The 25,841-nt window shown below is 41.9% G+C and overlaps 1 protein-coding gene across 3 annotated transcripts in view; it reads right to left on the reverse strand.

Moving 5' to 3' along the window:
• Positions 1-413: 413 nt before the first annotated feature.
• Positions 414-25,841, reverse strand: part of Nell2 (neural EGFL like 2) — a 285,634-nt gene continuing 260,206 nt past the window's right edge. For all 3 annotated transcript variants that reach the window (XM_076911953.1, XM_034517056.2, XM_034517055.1), the window contains exons 17-21: positions 22,519-22,659; positions 13,997-14,190; positions 12,899-13,075; positions 10,637-10,861; positions 414-1,105 (exon numbers count right to left, since the gene is read on the reverse strand). In XM_076911953.1, coding sequence (XP_076768068.1) covers positions 1,055-1,105; positions 10,637-10,861; positions 12,899-13,075; positions 13,997-14,190; positions 22,519-22,659 — 788 coding nt within the window. In that variant the 3' untranslated portion in view covers positions 414-1,054. The remainder of the gene's footprint in view (positions 1,106-10,636; positions 10,862-12,898; positions 13,076-13,996; positions 14,191-22,518; positions 22,660-25,841) is intronic.

Here is a 25,841-nt window from a genome sequence, read left to right on the forward strand (position 1 = left end):
TTCAGCAAAATGGCAGAATTCACCACAATGACCATCCGGTAGGAAGGCACCCAGCGGGGGAAAAATGCAGAGTTCTCACCTTCTCCTCAGTGTCCCTTAGTGTAATGTGATTGGAGCTAAATGAGAATCCAGAAGAAAGAGAAGCCATTAGCCTTTTCTGTAGACAGTCTCCAGACTATGGGGGGTTGTTGGTGGTGGGGTGGTCATAAAACTGAAGGCCCGGAGATGGACAGAGGCATTCGGCCACCTTGCCCCCGACTTAGGCATAGAGTTAAATGAAAATCACCCTTCAGCATGGAAATAGCACAGTGAGTATTTGTCATCAGTCATCAGCAGAACTAAAAATTCAGTTTACATTTTAAAGCATCTATAAAAAGCAGGACACACTCAGGAAGACACAGACTCCCATGGCATAAGGTAAGAGAAATAGTTATTTTATTTTGCACAAGAACGAGCTTCTACTGAACAAATTCAACCAAATAGTATTAAGTGCAGTAAACAAGGAAATTGGGGGGGGGTGACTTTTCCTGTTAGAAAATGTTACTTAACCATGCCTGTGCATTATTTATCATTACAATAGCTTGTTTCGGGTTTCAGAGTGCACTGTACAGATGCATCAGCTTCTTGGATTCTGAAAATAAATCTCACTCACCGCCTCACGTTCGACTCTTTCAGTGAGGAACTTCGCTGATTCAGAAGAGTCTGAGATAGAAGAACACATCCTGCGCCTGTGGAGCGAGAGGCTTTCCCAGAGCTGAATGGGCTCAGGCTTCTTATCCAGGGGTGAGGATGTCATAGCCTGTGCTCCACACCCATTCTTCCGCAAGGTGATCCCAGGGATAAAGATAAAGGCAGAACCGGCATCCAGTTTCCCTCAGAGATGTTCCTCAGCCTCCACAAATCTCGTAATCGACATCAGTCCGTCCAGCCAGTAACAAAGTTGCATTTGGCTGGCCACATATCACTTTTAATTTATTTATTTATTATTTATTTTTTGGTCTTTCTGAATGAGAAAACATTCTTTGAACAGGTATCTCCCACAAGGCGGTTGACTTCACAGCTCCTGAAGGCACTGCGGATCCACCGAGCAGCACACGTGGCCATTCTAGAGAAAACAATAAAAAGGAAGGTGGGAGGTGAGTGTGCAAACCATCGGCAGAGTCTCATGCCTACTGAGTGTGATTAACACGTGCAAGCAGCTGCATCCAGGACGCTGTCACGTCTGCAGTCCTGGAAGTTAAATAATTAAATTGTTCTTAAGACGATCACTACAGAGTCTACCATCACCCTGACAAGATCCGCTGTCTTGCTGTCTTTTTTTGTTATTTGTTTGTTTAAAATAGCTCTAGGGCACCTGCTTGTTTTACATTGGCTCCTTTATTTATTCACAAATATGTATTGAGTGAGCTTAGCTTAGTAATGCAGACACACTGACCACACGACAATATTTACAGTTTGTCAGGAAGAAGGCAGCAAATACCAGAAATATATAATAAGGAGTATGGGAAGTGCTAAGAAGTGTGTTTGGAGAAAATGTTTGTATATCCTTAAAATTGACGTGTTTTCATAGTAACCTTCAGTGTAAAGATGTTTGGAGATGAAGAATTAGAGAAAGTTAACTAGGGTGTGAGGGTGGTGTCCGCCTCCCCCATAATCCAAGTGCTCAGAGGGTGTATGCAGAAGGGTCAGAAGTTCAATGTCAGCCTCAGCTACTTGGTACACAGCAAGACAAAGGCCAGCCTGGGTTCATTCTCTCTCTCTCTCTCTCTCTCTCTCTCTCTCTCTCTCTCTCTCTCTCTCTCTCTCTCTCTCTGTCTGTCTCTCTCTCTCTCCTTCTCTTTCCCTCTCTTTCTCTCTCCCTCTTCATCCTTCTCTCTCTCTGTGTCTTTCTCTCCCTCCCTCCCTTCTTCCTTCCCCTCAAGTGAGAAAACAGTAAGAAGAGGCATATGAAGAGCAGGCATTATGGCTTGTCAGACTCTAGCTCTCCTGGCACCTTGATCTTGGACTTTGAAATTGACTTTCTCAGTCCCCGGAGCTACAGGGAATCCATTTCTGCCATCTAAGGTGTCCAGCTTAAGGCATTCTGTTTCAGCTTCATGAAATAGAAGGAGATATAATGGTATTGAGATAAACCAGAGAGCTCTCCCAAGGCTGGTGTCTGGGGTAGACCTCCTGGAGAGGTGACAGTTAAGGCAATGAAGACATCGAAGACACTGGCAAGAAAAGTGGACCTCATTCATGTGGGGCTGCATGAGGGCTTTGCAGTGATGTAGACATGCACCAAATCTTGAAAATCTACATCAAATACAAAAGAACTCCAAAACTGATCTAAGTGGGAGACTTAGTCTGGGGAAGCTTATGAAACTGTGAAGTTGAAATGGCAGGGATGGGGAAGCAGGGAAGAAACAGATGTGCAAATAACTTATTACAGTATCAAAATAGTACAGCTGCAAAGAAGTACAGCCCCTTCCTCTCTGGTTCCTCATCTGTCTCTTTTTCTACCTTACCAACGGTAACTGGTGGGACTGCCATGGCAAGCCCAGGAAGTAAAACTCCTCATGCATCAGGAGGGTACACTCTGTCGGACATCTTACCATGTGTTCTAGACACATTTCCCAGTTTCACCCTGTCACTCTTGCGGGGGAAGCACCACTGACACTCACACTTTTTAATTCAGAAACTGGCGCTTAAACTCCTGTTCAAAATCACAGTTAATAAATGACAGGACTGGGATGGAAGCAGGTTAGTCTGTGTCTAATGCTCACCAGTCTTCCAGGTTTCCTCCCAGAAGATGACTTTAGGGGTGGAATGGGTTTTATAAGTGACAAAATTAAAAAAAAAAGTTATAGACAAATTTCCCAGAAGGTTTCTTACTATTCCAGCCTTTGCAGAAGCATTCAAACAAGGAAGCAAGCCAATCTCCATCAAAGCAGAGTGCTACCTGTTAAAAAAAGGAAAAACCTCATCCTTGACTGGGTATTTGTCAGAGTTCTTGTTCTGGCCCCAAGATAGAGCATCATCCACTCTCAGCCCAGCTGTGCCACTTACAGCTTGAACATCGTGCTCAGAGGCAGAGGTTTTCTATCCATAACCTTGTTGCTAGGATACACATCAGTTTCTCAAACTGTATGGTTTTGAAACAAAAGGTGGAGAAACTGTGGCGGCATCTCTCCCTGGGTGCAACTGACATCAGGACTCTGTGAGGGAAAGCCAGCGCTGTTGCTCCCCTGCTCCAGAAAGGACATATTTTCTAACATCCTCTTGGCATGTTTTTCTTTGTCCCTATTTGTGCGTTACCTTGCTGTAGGAAAATGCACTACAAACTGTATTATAATTTCTCAATTGGGAAGGTATTTATTTCAGACTTTAAAACTTAATGAAGCATCACATGGGGTTCTGGATTCAGCAATGGCAGAATTTATTCTATAAATTAACATCCGTGACATCTGGAAACCATATAAAGATTACTGGAATCCATGATGACTGGCAGGCTTTCACTGGGTCGGGGTTCAACCTTAAAACAATAGAAATGTACCCTGCTTGGGACTGACTCTAAGGTAACCCCTAGTCTGTCAGTCACACATGACTGTACCTCAAGCAGAAGTCTGGAGAAGTCAAGATAGTGTGCAAGCTAGGACGTGAGCTTAAGATTGAGGGGAAACTACTTAAGGTCTCATGGGAGAATGAAGGAAGCAGAGAGCCTCAGCTGGAGTGTTGGAGTGTGAGATGAGGAGACATTTCAGAGGCTGAGGACCACTGTTCAAAATCTGTACCTGGCTGAGACACAAAGGAATGATAACGCAAAACTTACACCCAAAGTCTCAAAGGGCCATGATGATGATGGGTAAAATACTGTCTCACCCTTAATCTAAAATAATATTGGAAAAAATCCATCTAAAAGGCAGAGAGCCAAGTTCCCCCAAGTGTGAGGTGATTGGACATTACCTGACTGCCTGCTAGAACAAAGGGTTTTCAGAGGATTCCAATAGACTTAGTATCTATACAACATAAAATCCTGTATACTACACTAACAGACTATAACATGAGAGAAGAACAGGTCAGTCCTAGTGAAGAGAGAAGCAGTGGTTGGCAATGATTCCAAGGTGACTCAGAACTAAGTCTCAGATGAAGACTAAACGTACTACAGATACCTTTAAAGATGTGCTTTAAAGGGTGACCAGAATCAACTGGGAAGCTGAGAATGGTGGTACATACCTTTAATCTCAGCACTTGGGAGGAAGAGGTAGGTGGGTCACTGGGAGTTCAAGGCTGGCCTGGTCTACATAGTAAGATCCAGTCTCAGACAGACAGACAAACCAGGATATATGGACAGATGGCAAGGATCAGAGAAACTAAAATATAAAGAATTTTGTGGAAATTCAGGAATGAAAGAAGTGATATCTGAAGTGAAGAATTCAGTAGCTCTATTGAGCAGGTTAGAGACAGCAGGAGCCAGTAACTTATGAAGAGAGCACAGCAGAAACGATCCATTTATAAAACAGAAAGACTGCATCAGAACAGAGCTTTTTTACCTCAGGGCCATGAAGCCATCTGAAGAGTGTAACTGGAATCCTAGAAGACTAGGAAAGTGGATCAGGAATTTAAATATCTTAGTGCATGCACACACACACACACACACACACACACACACACACAACCCCCACATGCATATACACACATCCCTAAAAACACCATAAGCAAACTGCTATGATAGAGTGTTATAGAGGAGACAAGAGGCAGGGGAGAGACACGCTAGGTACAAGGGAACAAAAGTTCAAATGATGGCTCAATCAGAAATGATAGAAACTCAAAAACAACGAGCACTTCCTGGAACAAATCTGTCAGACTGAACTTTATGCCCACTGACACATCTTTCAGAAATATTTTCAGATAAATGTAAGTTGAGACAGTTTCTTTCTAGAGGCCTATAATACAGACTTTCCTCTACAGACAATATGCAAGAGACAAAAGCGAGTTATGTAGGCTATAGTAGAATGACCAGGTGGAGCCAGTGTAGACTGTTCCATGTAAGAGGAGATGAAGAGCAACAGAAATGCTAAGTATCTGAACAAATATAAAAATATTGTTTCATTCCTTTATTTGTCTTAAAAAATGGGTGATTAGATAAAAACAAGGATATGGAATTATAAGTAGAGTGCTAACACGCATATTGTATATGATCAGTGTGTACAAATAGGATTATGATAAGTTATATCATTACAACATTATTATATTTTAATGACTAGTATGATGCTAAGTAATGTGATGAATTAATGCACATTAAAATCCCTAGAAAAATAGATACTATCAATTGTAGCTTAAAATAAAGGAAAAATGTTTTTATTGCATTTATTGGTCAGTGTGGGAGGGCACACATGTACCATGGTGTGCACATACTGGCCACAAGACATCTTGTGATAATGGGCTCTGTTTTCACTATGTGGGTCCCAGGATGATATCAGACCATCAGAATTGGTGGCAAGTGCCTTTATATATTAAGCCACCTTGCTGCCCCTTCCCAAAATAAGATAAAATTTAAAAGGCTAATAAAATGAAAGGCAGGAATGGACCAACAGGATCATAAGTAATAAATGAATCAATGACAAAAAAGAGTTGTTTCCCATTATTGTCAAAAATGCCCCTGAATATATAGGGACTAAAGACCCATTGTCTTTATTGATTAAAAATTTACTTTGAATTTTAAACCAGGGGTTAGGATATAGTACAATGGATTTGATCTCTAGCACTATAAAATATATGTGTTTATATCATCTATCCACCTATCCATCATCTATTAATCATATCATATCACATCATATCTTATCTTTCTATCTATCTATCTAATCTGTCAGTCATATCTACTATCATCTACTATCTATGAATAATATATATTATCTATCATCTATCTACCTCCCTATTATCTATCTATCTATCTATCTATCTATCTATCTATCTATCTATCCATCCATCCATCCATCCATCCATCCATCCATCTATCTATCTATCTATCTATCTATCTATCTATCTATCTATCCATCTATAATTTGTAGTTTTAGAAACAAAGCTACACTGCAGACCCCAGGGTGGTCTCAAGCCGCACTTCTCCTCTCAGCTTCCTGACTGCTGGTGTCATACTTTGTGACTACCAATATCAGACAAAATTAACCTCAAGTCAACAATGAATACCTGCGAGAATAAATGGCTGACTCTACAGAAATCATAAAAACACAGATACTCTGTGATTCCATCCATGATGGAACATGAACAAATTATGAAGAAATAGAGTCTAGATAGACAATGAGAAATAGATACACTTGAAAGTGGACACAAAGAGAGCACTGGATATGTTACGCCTTCTGTTTTATCAAACTCACAACATTATTTGCCTGACTATGGGCTTTATCAAAATATGTTTTCTTAATAAACATTAAAATACAAGAGGCTCACTGAAATACAGCCTACCAGCACTAGTAACTGTATGTTATTCGGAACTGCTAACAACAAGGAACTGTTGTGTCACTACATGGCTCGGTGAGCTTCCTCGAGGCCTTGCTGCTCCTCTGCTGTGGTTATGCTGAGTAGCCATGGTTGTCGCTTTCACACTGAACTCAACTCCTCTGTGCACAGAGCTGGTTTATGTTGTAGATTGTCTTTAGGTTAGGTCGTAAAGTTCCTGGATGGGGTAATGCATGGCTGCTGTGCTTTCTTCATGGACATCAATAGTGCACAAAGGTAAGGACTTGGGCACATTTCTGTCAGCCTTGGAAATATGGAAGGAATGACTTATGAGAGTTTACATTTAAATTATTTAAACATTGAATGATTTCTTCTCCTATGTTAATAGCTATGATTTTTAGAGAACTCTACTCCTTCTGATTTATTTGTGGGGTAATGAGTATTTTATCAATTTGCATATATTTCTAATCTGTCTAAAATTCAAATACACACAACATTGCAAGGTGGGATTTACTTTCTGTCTGTCAAATGCTAACGCAGAGCCTCACTTTCACTCTTTCGAGTTCTAAGTTTCTGTTTGATGAAGGTAACGTTTAGAAAGTCAGAAGCTTCGGTCTTAAAACCAGTGCTCCGTTATTTGGCCTCCGTAAGCACCTAGTTAAAGGGCCCTGCTGCCCAATCCAAATGTCTCAGCTCGGTGAAGATTTGCTCAAGCAAAAGAGTCTTCACCTAGTCAGCTTGTTCCATTGCTTCAAGCTCTGGAATCTCTGACTCTCTGGAATCATAAAACTTCTTTCCTGTAAGATTTAAGAAAGGGTAATATACTTCCAATTCTCATAGTTAACTTCTGAGTAGAGGATGCCTCCTGGATCTTTAGAAAATTAAATCTGATCATAATTCCAGAAAGATAAAAGAAGAAGGGAGGTGAAAAAGTTCTGTGGGTGAGAATTATTGTGTGCAACCATGTGCACCTGCATTCAAATCCCCATCACCACTTAAGGAACAGGGCTTGGCCACATGCATGTATAACTCAGGAGTATTGTGTGTGGTAGGGTAGAGACAGGAGCTTGCTGTCCACCAGCCTAGCCCCAGGTTCAATGTAAGAACCTGTCTCAAGAGAACAAGGCAGAGAGTAATAGAACAGAACCCTCAGTGTTTTCCTTTAGCGTCTGCTCTTACGCATGTGCACAGGCATGCAGACCCGCATGTGTGTGCATGTAACATACACATGTGCATATAACACATACACACATTTTTAAAAGGCAAGAGGGAATATATTAATGCTTCCCTCAGGCCATTTCTGCTGCCCAGATCTATCTTACTAAGGGACACTGGCTTCTCTGTAGATCAGTGGTTTACAAGTTGTCCGGCCTCTTGCCTCTGTACCATCTTCCTGTCTCCATCACAGTTAGAGCAATGCCTTTATTTCTGGTATAATTGTATCAATGTCATTTCTACAGCACAACTGACCTTTATTGCTTACATTCTCTGAAGGTGCTGAGCAACCTATAAATTTTTCTGTGTGAATCTTCTCAATTAATTCTTACAGCAACCCTTCAGTGGTATAGTTCAAGTAGTCATTTCCAGAGTTTAGTGTTTCCACTTTTTGAGGCGCTGAGTACAGAAGAAACAAAGGCAGGTGCCCCCAGTCACACACATATCAAAATTGCTCCCAGGAAGTCTGACTTCTCAGACTGTAGGCTAACTTTTCTCACGCCGCATTCTGTAGTGATAGAAATGTTCTCTGCATGTGTTGAGCATGTGACTGAATTACCAGAGAGCTTGTCTAGCATGAAGCTGGGATTTGTGCCCAACGCTACAAAGACCAGGTAGGTGGTGCACGGCAGTCAGTGAGAGGGAGAGACAGAAGAGCCAGAAGTTTAAGGCCATTCTCTCTGCTATAAATCAAGTTTGATAACAGCTTGAGATATGAGAGACCCTGCTTCCAAGGACAAAATATTGTTGTCCACATATGTCATCTAATATGGCAGTCAGCAGCCACAGGAGGCTGCCAGGCAATGACAGAAATGGTTAGTGCAATGATCTGAATTGTAAAGTATTTAATTCGATGAAAGGCCCACAATGTAACTGGAGACAGACAGTAAGCTGCTATACATGCCCTTCCAGGAATGACTGACTAGTCCACAGGCCACACCCCTGAGATAAACACAAGCCCTGCATTGCTTTTAAGCCTTTAGATTATTGAGTAGTTAACATTATAGAAGCGAATTAAATTATAGAAGAATATTATAGAAGAATCAAATGGAGCCCATTCAACTGTGTTAGTTCCTAATAGGTAGAAGAAACCGCTCTAAGCAAGGGAGACAAGAGGGAGTGGTCAGAACCAGTGCTCAGGACTTCCCTGTGGACAACACTTCCTTCCACTGCTCTGTCCAAATCTTATTTACATGTGCTTCATTTTTAAAATAACACATTAGATAACACAAGTTAATATCTTGGGTTAACTTGGTAAAAATGAACATAATCTTATAATGCACATTTACTATGAGGCAGTAATTTCTAAGAATCAGTACTTACCAAAGAAAATAGGAATTCAGCATCAAGCTACACCTTCTGGAAGACATTCTTACCAAGAGTCAAGAGTGCAATGTCGTTTACAGGGCACTGGGTGACAGGAAATAACCCTTCAAAGCATGGTTGTTTCCTCTATTTGATGTGACCTTTACCCCACTACCTGTTAGGTATTTTTGTTGTCAATGTGCAGAACCACAGAACAACAACGTAACATAACAATTCAAAGGAGTAAGAGCAGACATTATGATTTGGTAGTTAGATGCCAAAAAAAACAAAATCTGTTGGACACCAGTGCCATAATATTGACATGTACATGCTTGAATATACTCCGATCAAACACAAAGCCACACAGCACATGTGTTATTAGTAACTTGCATTAGAAATGCTCTTCAAAGTTGCTGGTGTGCACCCAGAAAACGGGAAAACGTTCCCTCAAAATCTTGATTGACAAATTGCATTCATTGAACGAGCTAGGGACGTGGCTTTAAAGGAGGCGTAGCAGACTAGATGCCGGCTGGCTCAAGGTTTCAGGTGTTTTGGGTTTCTTTGTCCTGTTACATTAAGCCTTTCAGGTGAGAAATTATACTAAGAACAGATGAATGGATGAAAGAGCTCTGTTGATGACAAAGGAAAGGCTCACTGGAAAGCCAGAGCTGACAATGACAAACAGTGCTGAGTGGAATCTAACGTGTCTCTCTCTCTCTCTGACTTTTTAAATGTCATTAAGTCTTTAGTATCATTGTTTTTGTTTTAGTTTTAATCTCCAAGTTACGACTAGGAAGCACAAAGTGACAGCACTAGGTTCACTTTTGTACGGATATTAATCAAGCCACTCTTGAGCCTAGTCATGGTGAGCCTGTGCGGCCTACTTTGTATATATTGAAGGCAGTTACCGAAGTAAGTGGCATGATGCTGCTTTCCAACAAGAATCAAGTGTAAAATCTTTATAATGATTTTTGCCAACTGGAGGAATAAAATATGATAAGCATCAGACCCTAAATTCTATTTTGTAGGGATATTAATCAAGCCAATTTTGAACCTTGTCACAGTAGGTCAGTCCACGCTGCCTACTTTGTGTATACTGCGGGCACTTACTGAAAGAAGCAGCATAGTGCTGTTTTCCTACGAGAATAAGTGCAAAATCTTTATAATGATTTTACCAATTGTAGGAATAAAATATAAGAAGCATCAGACCCTAAGTTCTTCAATTTGGTGTAACTGACCACGACAGCCAAGAAACAACGCCCATTTTTGCCAGATTGATTTTCACTTTAGAAAATGCAATGTATCTACTTTGTCAATATATTTTATGGAACTCATAAAAGAACTAGATAAAAATCAATGGAATAATATTGTCTTCCATTATAAAAAGAGTGATGAAGCCGGCATGGCTCGCTACACTAGGACACTGAGTTGTTGTTACTGTGCATGGTGGCGGCAGCATGTACACCCTCTTTTACCTGGAAGACCTATTTCCGGTTTACAAGGCAGGCAGTGCGGTACTAACAAAGCTGCCTGCCTCCCACCTCTGCTTACAGGACACATACACAAGCTGTGACTAGCTCCCGGTCACCCAGGTGTAGCAGCATCTTTATGGCATGGGCGCACCTGCCAGGGCGCTCAGTCCCGCACCCGAGAGCCTTACCTTGCACTGGCAGAGGGTACACTCCGTGCCATGCTTGATCCAGGAAGACCCAGTGAAGCGAACCACGTTCATCTCGTCCAGGCAGGTTTTGGTGATGTCATTGCGGATGGTGTCGGCCTGACAAGGATCGGTGACACAGCGTGGGCAGCACTCGTTCTCAGGAAGGACACTAAATTCACACTCTACCTCTGGGCAAGCCAGGGGCCAGCAGTCAACTTCTCCTTGCTGTGAGGGAAAGAGGCGATGGAAATGAACAAGAGAGACAAGAGGAAAAGAGGAAGGACAGGATTGTGATTTTATACTTAGAGCTTCAAAGCCCACACATCTTCAGAGAAGCTACCTAAGTCCCACTGGATGAGGGCATCTCTTTCGCGATGGACGGTTAAACAGTCTTCGAGTACTAAACAAGAACAGTGTGGCAATAAAAGCAACAACCATTTCCCCTAACAGTACAATGTGAACAACTCCATCTTCTCCAGGGCAAAGAGGAAAAGCGGAAGAGGTTTAAATGAAGTGTCTGATCCTTGGATAGCCTTGATTTCCCCATCTAACTTACTTATTAATCTTTAAAAAAAAAAAAAAAAAGGTTTATCCCTTTACAACCCCTCAAAAAAAGGAAATAAATACAAACAGAATTTGGCCGTTTCCTTGCTAAGTTATACATTTTTCAGATGTATAACTGGCTTTGAACACACCACCCCAACAAGACAGCATAGAATAAAACAACATAAAAATTGGATTTCCTTCTTTTATTTTACATGGGAAACTGAGTTGGACCAAAAAAAAAAAAAAAAAAAAAAAAAAAAAAAAAAAAAAAACCAACAACAACAGCTCCCCCCTGTTGGCTATTTTCTTCTTAGTTTTAAATCTCAAGATTTCAGGGATGAAAGCAGCCTTTGGGCACAGAAACCGACCTTGTTCTCGCGATTGATTTCTGGGTTGAAAAATACAAAGAGGCAGTGATGCAAAAGCAGGGCCCCTAAAAATATCTGCACACAAACAGGAAGGGGCCTGTCCACGACTTCAAACGTGTCTTTCCTGTGACACTTTTCTACCACAGAGACACATGCAGATGTGTCCCTTTTAATTTGCACCATCAGGAAAGAGCAAGACATGTAGTCAATTCGAAAATGTTGGTAATTTTTTTTTGGTCTCTATCTAATCTTTTCTTCTTTACTCATCATTTCTGGGGAGCTTCACAAACATGGACAGACATCCAATTCTAATATGTATTCATCACGCAGTCATGGAGCGTCCGACCGTACAACCTAGGAACTGCAGATGGGAACAGGCTTTAGCAAGAAGGAGTGTTTTCTTCTCCTTTTTTTCCATTTTACAACACATGCATGGGTAGATGTGTGTATGGCATACATGTTTTCTGCATGTATGTGAATGTGTGTGTGTGTGCAGATGACCATTAGGGGCCTCAGATTGATGGCACGGATTATCCTTGCTTGACCTTCCACCTTCCTCTCAGATGCAGACTCATCGGTAGGACTGCTCTTTCCGGCGAGCTTCCTGTCGCTCCTCTGCCTCTGCCCGCCACTGCTGGAAGGACTGGAGGCCACCATGGCCACCCGGCATTGACTTGGATTCTGGGCATCTGAGCTATGCTCCTCACACATGCAGGGCATGCACTTTAATCATTAGACCACTTCCCCAGTCCCGGTATGTTATCTTTGTTTTGTTTTAAGTGCAAGGAATTAACAGAGATTGGTTAACAGATTTACTGGGGAGAGAGACTAATCTTTTTTTTCATGAATGCATAGTTCATAATTATCTTTAAGCATATGATGGATGGAATAAAGGCACAGGAGGCTTTTCTCAGCTTAGGCTAAAGGAGAACTTCAAGAGGTCTCGTTCTCAGAGAAGGCATATACAGTGTGGGCCATCCAGCTTTCCAGAGCAGCGGTTCTCAGCCTTCCTAATGCTGCGACCCTTTAACACAGTTCCTCATGTTGTGGTGACCCCCAATCATAAAATTACTTCATTGTCACTTTATAACTGTAATTTTGCTACTGTTATGAATTATAATGTAAAAATATTTGATATGCAGGATATCTGATATGTGTGTGACCCTGTAAACAACTTATTTGATCTTCAGGGGGTCATGACCCACAGGTTGAGAACCCTGGTTCCAGTGGCTGCCTTTGGGTTTCTCTCTCCATTATTCTGCCCAGGCTCTGCATTTGCAACTGTCAACATCCTAGCCAGTTGCTTGCTGCTGGTGGGTGGAAGGAGATGCTTTCCTGTTTAACTTACCAAGCAGCGGCACTGACGGCAATCCTGGACCCAGGTGTCACCACTGTTGTACACGGTTTCCCCGTTTTGATGCAGGCACTGGCTGCTCAGCCTTGGATCACACTCAGGGCAGCAGGAAAGGTCAACTGTGGGGTTTTCGCAGTCACAGACCATCCGTCGACACATGACAAACCCAGTCTGTGTTTGTTAAAGGGGAAGAGAGTGTTAAACCACACCCCTTGACTTCTCAGAAAAAAATATATGTATAAAATTTGAATAGATGTCTATATAAATATAATATTCATATATTTGACTATTGTAATGCAATTTGGTTACTAATGGCATTCTGTTTTTTGGTGTATTAAAGCAAGATGTGTCATTATAGTGCTTTATAGCAAGTTAATAAACCTCACAAATGGCCAAATTTTTGTAATAATTAGGCATTATGTTTTTGTACAAATATCAATTTCATTCATAATAGTTGACTATTTTGTACATAGACTATGCATTTAACTGTAATTTAAGTACCCATCATTAACTAAGTAAACAGAAAGGAACGCATGCCTAATATTACATTTATTTAGACAGAGATTTTCCACTCTTGGGTGAAGGCTTATCTATTCTGACTCATTTATTCTTTCATTTAAACATAATATTATGACTAAGAAAAAATTAATACAGTAATGGAATGTTATTAATGTAGGTAAATACATTGTGATAAATGGTACAAAGGGATATTGCTCAATAACAAAAAGAAAAATAGATACATGTAATAATACAAATGATTGTGGAAAACTATATTGGGCAGAAAGAAGCTAGGCACAAAGACCACACCCTGTCTGGTTCCACTTATGTGAGGCTCTAGAAAATGAGAACGTAATTCTAGCTATTATTTAACTGGGAGCAGAGCTGGCCTGGCTTGGGGATGGGGTTGAGGGGGTAAGGGGAAGAGGGGGGGCTATCTAGGAAGGACATGAGCAACATGTGGGTTAATGAAAATGTTCAGTTACTACTGTGGTTGTGACAAAACAGTTGTGTGCGTTTGCTGGTCCTTGTCAACCTCCACACTTGAGATGTGTGAGCACTGCAACCCGAGTGGGGCGTTTTGTCTCTACCTACCTGGCAGGAGCACACGGAGCACCTGTCGTTTTCCAGCACCCAGATCTGGCCGTTGTGCTTGACTTTCCCATCATGCACACAGTCTCCCGTGCAGTTCTTCCCGTGGGGACACCGGCAATCGTATCCACCGTCCAAGTTGAAGCAAATGGTGTCATTGGCACAGCTGTGCCTCCCAGTCCCACATTCATCAATATCTATAGCCAAGAGAAGCGGCACGACATGGCCCAGAGTATTCTGTTTCAAGCAGTTGTAATCAGGCAGGTTGTCTTTCCCATTGACCCAGGCGTGCTTTCCCTTTCAGTGATGACTAAGGCACTGAATCATGTGGGGAGTTCACGGGAAAGCATTATACAATTCTGGCTTTAAGAAAAAAATAACCTTGTCCAGAATTCTAACTTTCATATTTGTCTAAATACCATTAGAATTTGAGAAACATTAATCTCTCTGGAAGTAGGGATATAACTCAATTTATTAAATAAACCAGCTTGGTGGTGGAAATTTCACAAGTGTTGTGATGTTTTCCTGGGGGACATTATTTCCAGTGTCACACTGGTATTTACAGAACATCCCTGTTCAGTGGGAGAGATGCCAGGGGGCGGGGCTGAGGCACTTTCTCCTATTTCAAACCCTAGTCTCATGGCCACCTTCACACAATGCAATTCCTGCATTATGTCCGGATGCTGATGTCCTTCCCTCAAGGTCTAGGTTTGCTGGCAATGTTCTTGCACCCTTCTGCATAGCAGGGAGGGAAGAGACAGCCTGCAATTACCATTTCTCCCAAGGATGCTATTCCTTTTTAACTTTCCTTTCAGATTAGCCTTTCAGCCCTGGCCCGACTGAATTGGCAGCTGCCCATTCTTCACCCGACTTCACCTATTCGGTGGCAGCAGTAGCCTAAAGCATTTTCATCCAGATGAAAAGCAAACATATCTTGACCCAGAGATCAGGACTATAACGAGAGATGTGATTCGTTCTATTTGCCCCATAATTTAAAGGTCACAAGCCAAAATACATTTCAGAGAGATGATATGAGTGGCAATAAGTGGTTATTTCCCATTTCATCTGCTTCTCCGAAGGAAAGGTCAAGAAAGAAGTCACTGCAAGAGGAGTTGGTTAGGGAGGAGCAGTTGAGAAAGGAAGGGATTAGGGAGGACCAGGTCAGAGAGGAGCAGGTGACAGAGTGGTAGGTTAGAGAGGAACCAGTTAGGGAGGACCAGGTTAGGGAGGACCAGGTTAGGGAGGACCAGGTTAGGGAGGACGAGGCTAGTGAAGACCAGGTTAGAGAGGATCAGGTTGGGGAGGATCAGGTTACAGAAGACCAGGCTAGAAATAAGATGGAATTAGCAGCTTGTAACTGGGAGCTGTGTACTGATTTTTCTTGAAAAATTTCAAGACAGAGTTGAGTAAATATTTTTTTTTGGTTGGTGTCTTGATTTCAGTGTTAATTGGAGACTTGGGCAGGTTGATTCAATCTTGGCTACATTTAAATTCTAGATGAAATTAAGCCACAGGATGTCTTTTCTTTCTATTTACCTGTGTTTTTGTTTTTTTAAATTCCCTCTCCATAAAAGTTCTAGATTGGCACAACGACTGCTAGTGTGATGACCATCAGTGAGTGTTCTTCTAGCTAGTCAAGGGCAGTGTTTTGTGGTAGGGGTATTAGAAGAGAAGTCAGCATTCACATATGCTTTAAAAATTAAGTACATACACCTATACATATTTTAGAGAGGGTCAAGTTTTGTCTTTGAGAAGAAAATGGAATTTTAAAACTTAGTTCTACAGTGGGTTTTTTTGTTTTTTGTTTTTGTTGTTGTTGTTTTCGAGACAGGGTTTCTCTGTGTAGTCCTGGCTGTCCTGGAACTCACTCTGTAGACCAGGCTGGCCTCGAACTCAGAAATCTGCCTGCCTCTGCCTCCCAAGTGCTGGGATTAAAGGCATGCGCCACCACCGCCCGGTGGTTTTTCATAATAATAACAGGATATATTTGATTGTTACACTTTGTGTCTATTTAAGGTTCTTAGAATTTTGACTATAGTATGCAGCAAACATTAACCACGGTAGTTCCATCTCTTTGACTGTGAACTCCACAAACACTTCTAATTACATAAAGCTCTTTGACATCCTCCATAAGATGCTACACAAGGCAGTGACTGAACATCTGTGGTCCCCTTCTCTCATCCTGCTGGATGTCCAAATGAAAGCACCATGGTTAGGACCGCATCCCCTGAAGGCCGAAAGTTGATGCTCATAAAAATTTAAGTATCGCAAATATTAGTAACTCTTTAGTGAGTTGCTATTAAGTAAGCAATGCTGCTGAGGCCACTGGTCACGCTGTGGTCTCATCGTATTCTGTCAGCAGCATTTGGCTCCGCACATGCTTGTAGGAGTGAGCTCACTGCATAACCTTTATGCTCAACAAACATTGCGGGTGATATTTGACCACACCAAAAAGGAGCTAAGGTGTTTTTTAAATGGTAATATGTTTGAAGGAGTGCGGTTTGGAGGCATGGAGGAACAGGTGTGTTGACAAGAACGGAGTGCCCAGTGTGAGGGCAGGAAAAGCATCCATACACTGGAGAGCCATGCTCAGCCCAAAGAAGAGGGTAAGAAATTTGCCTTTACAAAGGCAATAAAACATTATTTTGAGTGAATGCAGCCTTTCATTTTAGAAAGGTTTCTGTGGCTTCATTTTGGAAAATGACTTTAGATGGATTAGAGTTTGAAGCCAAGAGATCAGTGAATTGGCTGGTTCAGGAATCCAGGCAAGGAACACAATCTAAGCAGACTTGCGAGGCTGTTGCTACATGAGTTACTGAGTACTTTCCATGGGCAGCTCATTTGGTCCTTATGCCAGTGGGTGAAGTGGCAAGGAATCTCTAAGTTTGTAGACCAGGAGACTAAGGCTTGAAGTGTTGTAAAACTTTCCCGAGGTCCTTGTCAAGAAGGGACAGATGCCTGGATTGAAACCAGGAAGTCAGGACCCAGGTTGGAGTCTTCAGCACAAGGTCACTCTAGGAAATGCACAGCAAGAGGTACCAAAAGACCAATGTGACTGGGTTTCTGGTGTTAAGTTTAGGAAGAGGACAAATCAAGACTGTTCCAGTCTTAGAAAATGTGGTTGCTGCCACACAGAAAGAAGAATATTACATCATGAGGGAATGGAAGAGGGGCCAGGGAGGACAGCAAGTATTCACTGTTTGGGATCTGTTGTTGGACTTCCTCTGGGCTTCTGCATGAAGATGTCTAGTGTTGGATACATAGGTCTGGCACTCGTGAAACAGGACTGGACCAAGACGTGGACTTGGTTCAGATATGCTTTTACAATTTACCTTTACCCTTTCAAAATCAGTGTATCAGGCTGACATTCAGACTTCATAGCAGACACTGAAAGTTACTTCCTTGGATCATACCCCTTTTACATCAATAATTTCCTTGTGCTTAACATAGTCCTGGAACAAATTCAAAGCACTCTGAGAAGGTTTCATTAATGCAGAAGGGGAAGGAGTCTGTCTCTGTGTGTCTGTCGCTGTCTCTCTCTCTCTCTCTCTCTCTCTCTCTCTCTCTGTGTGTGTGTGTGTGTGTGTATGTGTGTTTGTGCGTGTGCATCCCTATCTCTCTGTGTGTCTTTCTCTCCCTCCCTCACTCCTTCTCTTTCTCCTCTTCATAATGCATCTTTTATGTTATGTTTAAGAGTTTTCTCAACACTTTCCACCTATGAACTTCTCATCTGTTGAGAGCTCACAGCATCCTCTCTTCTGATACACTTACTGCTGTAACTAGTGCAGCTGTTCATATGTTCAATATTTACTTGGTGGGTTGAACTAGATGCATTTCGTTTGTCTCTTATTATTATTATTATTATTATGAGTAATGTGTGATATTTGGCTTGAACACGATACTTCAAGCTTCACCAAATCACCAAATTTGAATACTCTTTAGAAGTTTAAAAAGGACAAAAATGTGGGCAAATAAGTATAAAACATATAATTTTATGGAAAAATACTTCATTGTGTTTCCATTTCTCAAAAATGCAGATATAGGAGAAATGATGGCATGGAGCAGAAAAGTGACATTTTAGGGTGTCATCTGGGAAGAAAGTCTGAACTGCTGAGACAGACAGGAAGAAATGCAAAAGATTTATATTTATTTGTATGCAGCTCGTGATCACATACCTGATGGACATAAGCACAGCCTCAGGAGCAGCACAGTGATACAGCCACTGACTCAGGCTTCCAGGTGTGACTCCCACACTTCCAAGTAGCTGCAAATGCATTGCTCTGGCTTCCCCAATTTGAAATGTTCTCCCCCTTTTTTTAAGCAACAGAAAAGTGGCTCCTTCACTGAGGCAATCATACTCTTAAATCTGAATCTCTCTAAATACTAATATTACAATTTTGCAAATCACTCCAATTGCAGGAAATGGGCAGCTGAAGCAATTTCTGGTCTGTATCTTAAACCTCACAGGTTTGTTCTTTGAAAGCACTCCTCCAGATACTGCTGTCTTTGGAGTGAATCATACAGTTTTCTAGGAATGCTACACATTTTATTGATCAATAATAGTAGAATTGGCTTCCAGAATAATATTTTCAAAATAAAAAATTTATGCTTGTGGGTTTTCCTTGAGAGGCATCTCTATGCATCTAACAGATTCTCTTACCGTGCTGTCTTATATTTATCATGCTTTATTTTAATGTGTAATTGTCTTTTTACTTTCTGAAATCAAAACTGTACTTGTTAGTTTTTGTTTGAATGGCATGTCTATTTAATATGTTAAATATTTATCTATACTATAGTTCATATCCATGTTAATTCTGATATAAATTATATACCAAATATGCTTCAATTTAAAAGATCCCCTATCTCTCCACTGTGTGGCTGTTTCTTTTTCTGCTGCTTGATACAATTCTCTGACAAAGGAGGAAAGGGTCCATTTGGGTTTATGACTTTATGCCCATCCATTGTGGCAGGGAACTCAGGAGCTGGAGCTTGAGGGAGTTGGGCACATTGCATCCACAATCAGGAAGCAGAGAGCAATGAATGCTGTGTACAGCTCCTCCCCCACCCCAACTTCTTTTTAATGAGACGGTGATCTCAGCCCATGGAAATGAATCTACTGACCTCTGTTAATTTAATCAAGATAACCCTCCACAGGCATGCACAGAAGCTTGTCGTCCAGGTAGTTCTAGATTACATCAAGTTGACAATGCTACGATCAGACCATCTCAGTAAATGTCGCTGGGCAAATCAATATATCATCTATCATGACCCCAACATTGCTCCAGGACTGGTTGGTGATCTTACAGCTGACAAGCAAACAAAACCTAGAAGCTCACATCCTAAGGTATACAGTCAGCAAACAAACACAGGGGCATAGACTATGACTCCAGAATAATTGGTTATTTCTTTTAAGGAAAGTAAAGCAGGGCCAGTGACCAGATTGTCTGAAGTTTGAAAGCAATTTCAAATGGAAAGCCTAGGGGAAACATTTGTGAGGATATCTGAATTAAATAAAAACTTGGGGTGAGGTTGGGAGTGGGCATTCCATGGAAAGTGAAGAGCAAGTGCAAAGGAATTCCTCTGGTGTGATGTTAAAAATGTCCAGAGAGCTGAGAGTATGTACCAGGTAGCCCCTTAACAACTATGTCAGAGTCAGAGAGACAAAAGGCTGCAGAAGTGTAAACAGAAGGGTAACATTCTCTGACTTCAGTCTTTTAGGGATCATTCTGGGTGCTATACAGGTCTCAAGGAGTCAAGAGTAGAAGAGGGGAGGTTAGTCTGGAGACTGCAGTCACAGCCCAGATAAGAGACTCCAGGCCGCCTTGGTAACTGCAGGGCTGATGGGAGTGTTGGATTTTTAGTATTTTGAATGAATGCAATTAGGAACATGATACAGTGAAACTGGAAACAAGTTTATCTGCTGGATTCTCAGTGTGGAGGATCTAAAGAAAGAAGGACTCTGAGACAATGGCCTGAGAAACTTGCCTCAGGACCTATAAATCTTGGAGTAAATGAAGGGCTGTGATGTAGCCCCATTAGTTCTGAGATGCCATGGGAAATCCCAGCTGAGAAACCTCAGAGGCCAGGAGATCTGTGAGTCTGTGGCTAGGGAAGAGGCCTGAGAGAGGGACATGCACACGATGCTGCCTCGGCCATGGTGATTTCAGAGTAATACCAAATACTAAGACAACACCCCGCTTGAAACATGTGCTCATGCATCTGTGAGACAGTAAGTACAAGGGCATTTTTTTTCTCCTGTTCAAATGAACAAAGTATGCAATGGTAGCAGGTAAGATTGGAACAGGTTATCCCTGAGCATCAGTGGAATTGACGGGGAGGAGCTACAATGAGAATGCATGTTCAGAGTTAATCTTCATTCTGATTGTCAGGTCCAGAGAGGGCCACAGAAACGATGGTGCTTCTGACAATGTCCTAAATGACACTTGGGCTGAACCCAGGCTGGACTCTCACCAGGCAAATAGAAGGATTGCTTCTTAGAGTCACCATTCCTTAGTCACCTTGACAAGTGGGGTTCTATTGGTCAGGATAAGCCATTACTTCCCTTATCCAAGCCAACAGCCACACTTCCCGTGGTGGGCATCTAGTTCCCTGCTACTCAAGCAGATCACAGCCCCATGGCTTCATCCCAGGCTGTCTCTGCTCCCATCATCAGGTTTAACCTGATAGGCTGCTGTAACTTTACACTCCCATCTCAACCTGCACCACATGAAACTGGTAAGGCTTTACTCCAGTTTTTGCTGTTCTGAACCCCCTTACCTCCCTGCTGAGGGACAGCCTTGGCAGTTTAAGCCTCCATAAATCTTTTTTTCTACTCATGAAGTTGTCTGGTTTGATGGTTTCACTGTTCTCTCTCTTACACTGCTGTATGCTTGTGTGATGGTTTGAATATGCTTGGTCCAAGGAATGACACTATTAGAAGGTGTGGCCTTGTTGGAGTAGGTGTGTCACTGTGGGTGTGGGCTTTAATACCCTCATCCTAGCTGCTTGGAAGCCAGTCTTCTCCTAGCAGCCTTCAGATGAAGATGTAGAACTCTCAGCTTCTCCTGCACCATGCCTGCCTGGATGCCACCATGTTCCTGCCTTGATGATATTGGACTGAACCTCTGAACCTATAAGCCAGCCCCAATTAAATGTTGTCTTTATAAAAGTTGTGTTAGTCATGGTGTCTGTTCACAGCGGTAAAACTCTAAGACAGCTTGCATTATTTTTAGTCAGTTTATAATCATGATTTTTGCATAGACTTATTATTTTTTTTTTTAAAAAAATTGTGCATGTGTGTTTGGAGGTAGAATGTGGGGTAGAATGTGGCTGTAACTGTGTGTACTCATGGAGGAAAGAGGTACTCAGTCCTCTGATCTTGGAGTTACAGGCAGTTATGTACTCAGTCCTCTGATCTTGGAGTTACAGGCAGTTATGAGCTGCCAGACATGGGTGTTCTACAGGAGCAGAAAAGGCTCTCTACCACTGAGCCATCATCCCAGCTCTTTTTTGCATAATCTTTAAAAAGTAAATTTTAGTAAAGCATTATGGGATGCAAACTGAGGATTTTTATGGGGGGAGGAAAATAACAGCTTAATTTTTCTACAAACTGTAATCTGTGTTCTTGATTCAACAAAGGCTAGAAATACTGTGGGGTAATCCTAGCTGCAAGGCAAGCTAAGCTCTGGGACTAGGTTAAGTGATTATTGACAAACACTAAATTTCAGTTCTGGGTAAGACAATAACCTTTCCATCCTTCTGTAAAAATCTGGATGTGTTCCCTCATCCTATGTGAGCTCTGGATGTACTTCCTGCTCCCATGTGAAATCTGGGATGTGCTCCCTCCTCCTGTATGAAAACTGGGATGTGTTCCCTCCTCCTATGTAAAATCTGGATGTGCTTCCTCCTTCTGTGTGAAATCTGGAGTGCTCCCCTTTCCAGTCTAGGGATCCTTCTGCTGCTGCTGGCAGTGTTTTGGAAGCCTGGGTCCACCACACAAATCTGTCTTACTTTTTCTTGCATGAACCCTGTTTGTAACAAGTATGGTAGGCATTTTACTATTTAGGCGTCAAGTGTCTGTTAGGTTCTGGCAGGATTGGACTGTGTATTTTAGGCCCATTATTTCACAGGTAATTTCCCTATGGAGCTTTAAATACCAAAGCAGAGGCAGCGTTTCTGGAGTTTTGCTTTGGTTTTTCTTCCTGTGCCATGAATTTTGATGGTACAGTGTTGTCATTTCCCTGGCACTCAGCTTGCTCTGCTTCTGGGTAGGGGAATGTTGTAGTGCTGTTTGTCAGTCCACTGAAAATAACCCATGGCTAATGGCTAATTCCTGAGTGTAATCGGATTGAATTTTCCAGTCCTATAAGATTACATAGTTCTTAGAACAGGGCCCACATCTTCGGTCTCTGACATTCAACATTCTCTCTTACTCTGCCATGGGAGCAGCCTAGCACCGGACACATGGCAGCACATCACCTCTGGCTGCCAGTTCTCCTGGGCCCTACATCTTCTTGTTTACTGACCTTCACAGGATTCTCCACCTGGCGCAAACATCCCATTGTCATGGTAGCCATCTCTGCACTCACAGTGGTACCACCCAGGCAGGTTAATGCAGTTGGCACGGCTGTCACACTGAACAAAGCCCTCAGAGCACTCATCAATGTCTGTTGGACAAAAGAAACAAAAGGATTTTATACAGTTGCTTTATCCTTTTAAAGAATGGTCTATTCTAGAACATTCTGCTGTAAGGCTACTATAACTCTTAATGCCAGCAAACCACAAAACTGAGAAAGTATAAATTCAACATTGTCACTTAGTAGTTGAAAGCTATGCAAAAAGAATGTAGTGGTATTTGATAGTAACCAGAGAAACATCTAGAAGGCTTCTTCTCTATTACAATTGATTCAGCTGTGAGGTAAAACCTGTCTGTGGTGGTCTGTGAGTTTCACCAAATGTTTCCAGGTAAGCTCGACACATCCTAGGATGGCAGGGTTTTAGTCCTTTCTGATTAAGAGTGTGTGTATGACTTTCTTCAGTCACCTTGGGGTGATAAGCACTTCTAGGTGACATGCAGCACTCCTGGGCAGAGCTTTTCTGGCACTCTGATGACCCTTTTACATCCACATCACAAGAACCAGCAATTTCCAGAGGCACCAGCAACCAACCTGAATCCATGAAGGAGTAGGGCAGGGGGATGCTACACTGCCTGGGATGAACAGATAATATGAGCAAGAAAATGGTTTTTGTTGCTTTAAGCCATTGAGATTTTACATTTTATTAAAAAAAGTCATTGTTATTACTATAGGTATAAGCTACCCTGACTAAATACACAACTCATCTTCAGTAGATACAACAACAGCATCATGAATCATGTTTTCAAGAATGTGTGTGGGTTGTACCCATGTATTACTTCAAACTGAAAAAAGAAAAAAGAAAAAAGAAAAAAGAAAGAAAGAGAGAAAGAAAAAAGAAAGAGAGAAAGAAAGAAATCATGCCATACAATACTGAATCAAATAGAAGTTATGGGTATGGGCTCTAACTTACATTCACATGTGTGTTCCTTCATACAAGTAGATGTAAGGGAGAAACTGCCATAAATGTAGCTTGGGTGATTTCAGATTTCTTTTACAGGTATCTTATCATTCCCCTCCGCTGCAATCCCTTTTCTATCCAGGCTAAGAAAGACAGAACAATCCCATGACTCCTGGGTCTCCTCCTCTGCTTGTAGGGGGAAAGTGATCCTTGAGATTGCTGTACAAAATACTTCTACTTCTTTTGACTTCCTGATTTTCTGGCTCTGTTGGCTTGACTGGGATCTGGCTAGATGATCTGATCTAATAGCTCTACCTCACATGAACCTACTACCTAAATCTTGGTAGCCTCAAGCTACAGAGGAAGATGTTATCTTCCCAGGCTGGCAGTCTCCCTGAGTGCTTCCTAGGCCTTTGGCACATGGTGGTTTCAGCATGTGATCAGGCATAAGGGTGCTCCCCTGTTGAAGAAAGCCTGACTGATTTTCCGAGTCCTTCCTCTCTGCCTACTCTGGTTAGCAGAATGTATGCCTATTTCAGTCTCAGAAATAACAAACTCACAGATTCATATGCTAGTCTTGTTACTTTGGGTTTTGTTACTTTGGGTGTGGCTGAAAACCAGGGCCTTTAGCATCCTAGGTAAGTGCTATGCTACCAGGATGCAGCCTCTGCTTCTCTTTTGTTCTCTGTTTAAATATTCCTCTTTTATTGTTCTCATTTAAATTCTGTTTATTTATTGGGTTCAATCATGCCTCATAGCCCAGACTGGCTGGGCCTATGTGGCATAGGCCAGGCTACTTCAAACTCATGATGTTCCTGCCTCTGTCTTTCGAGGGCTGGGAGTCAGCAGGACGGCACCATGCCTAGCTCCGCTACTCAGCGTTGAGAGGGATAGAGTTGCAAAGATGCATAAATACCTTTTAACAGTCAGAGAATCAAGCTCTAACTCATTTGCTATGTGGTAAGAGTTCCTTCAGTGAAACTAAACATAAAACATCCTCTCAGGTGAATGTGGTCTTAGACCAACAGTAGAAACTTCATACTATGTTAATATTTTAGCATTGTTTCATAATATAATGTGTTTGTCTCCGTGGTTCCTTTATCCAAGAATCAGTTACTGCTGCCAATAATTCCTACCAGCAAAATAAAGGTTGATGGCCAAATCAGCTAACTATTGCCTTCCCGCCATGCAGCCAGCTAGGCCCGCGGGTTCTAGAAAAAGCCGCTTTGTCATTCAGGGCTCCACCAGCTGAGGAACTTCTGATTACAAAGGAGTCTGGCTGCTTGCACTCACTCCAGCATTAACTGGCCTTTTCTTCTAACTGAGACGAAGTGGGAAATTGTGCCATTTCTTATGGGCACAGAAGAAAGCAGGCTGAGAATTAAGCTTCAGGAGAGACGCTCATTTGAAGAAGGTGGCCGGGGGAGGGTGGGTGTTTAGAGTCTTTAATTCTGGGGAAGCCGAACTCTTAGAAATGGTCACTGTCCAATGCTTTGGCTAAAGCAATTCTGCCACTCTCCTGCCTATGCAGTCTTTCAGTCCATCCTTTCTTCCTGAGGTACGTGACTGTAAGGTCTGCTCACCCTGTGCGATGAGATGTATTTCCTCATCTTTCCTCGTGTCACCCCCATTTTCAGTCACCACGCCCACTCCTATAGTGGTGCCCACATACCCTGCCTCCATCCACAGGCACCGCCCCCTCCTACACACCGCCCCTCCACTCCCCTCTGGTTACTACACACACCCACAGCACACTGCCTTCCTCAACAGGCTCACTCTTTGAGTCTTTGACATTTAATAGAATTCTGTTGATTATACTCTTTCCTACTCTGAAGACTGAGGATACAAACATAGGCTGCTGTGGTATATTGTCACGTAGAGTTTGAGCATTATTTTCTTGTTAAATCATCGTTATATAGCTCTTTAGAGAATGGATGTACAAGCATATGACTTGTTTATTAATTTTATTCCATATTAATTATTTACTTAATACCTGTTGTATGGCAACAACTAAGTGTTGGAGAATAAAATGGATATACAAGACACATGTGGCTTCTGCCATTACTGTGCTATCATCTATGTAAATTACATTTACAAAATCAAATTTATGAAAATCTGAATGTACAGCCACATAGAGCACGGTTTCCCAGAGTGCGCTATATCTGTCACCATCGATGTGGTTTATGGGTAGCAGTACACAAATACTTCATTTTAATGGCTATGCACTTATTTTCTCAATTATTTCCATTTACAGCAAGGTAAAATAGAACTTAAATCTTAAAAAACCAGAGGAATTAAAGGAGCAGCCTCAGGT

The sequence above is a fragment of the Arvicanthis niloticus genome, chromosome 13 (assembly GCF_011762505.2).
Source record: "Arvicanthis niloticus isolate mArvNil1 chromosome 13, mArvNil1.pat.X, whole genome shotgun sequence".
NCBI lineage: Eukaryota > Metazoa > Chordata > Mammalia > Rodentia > Muridae > Arvicanthis > Arvicanthis niloticus.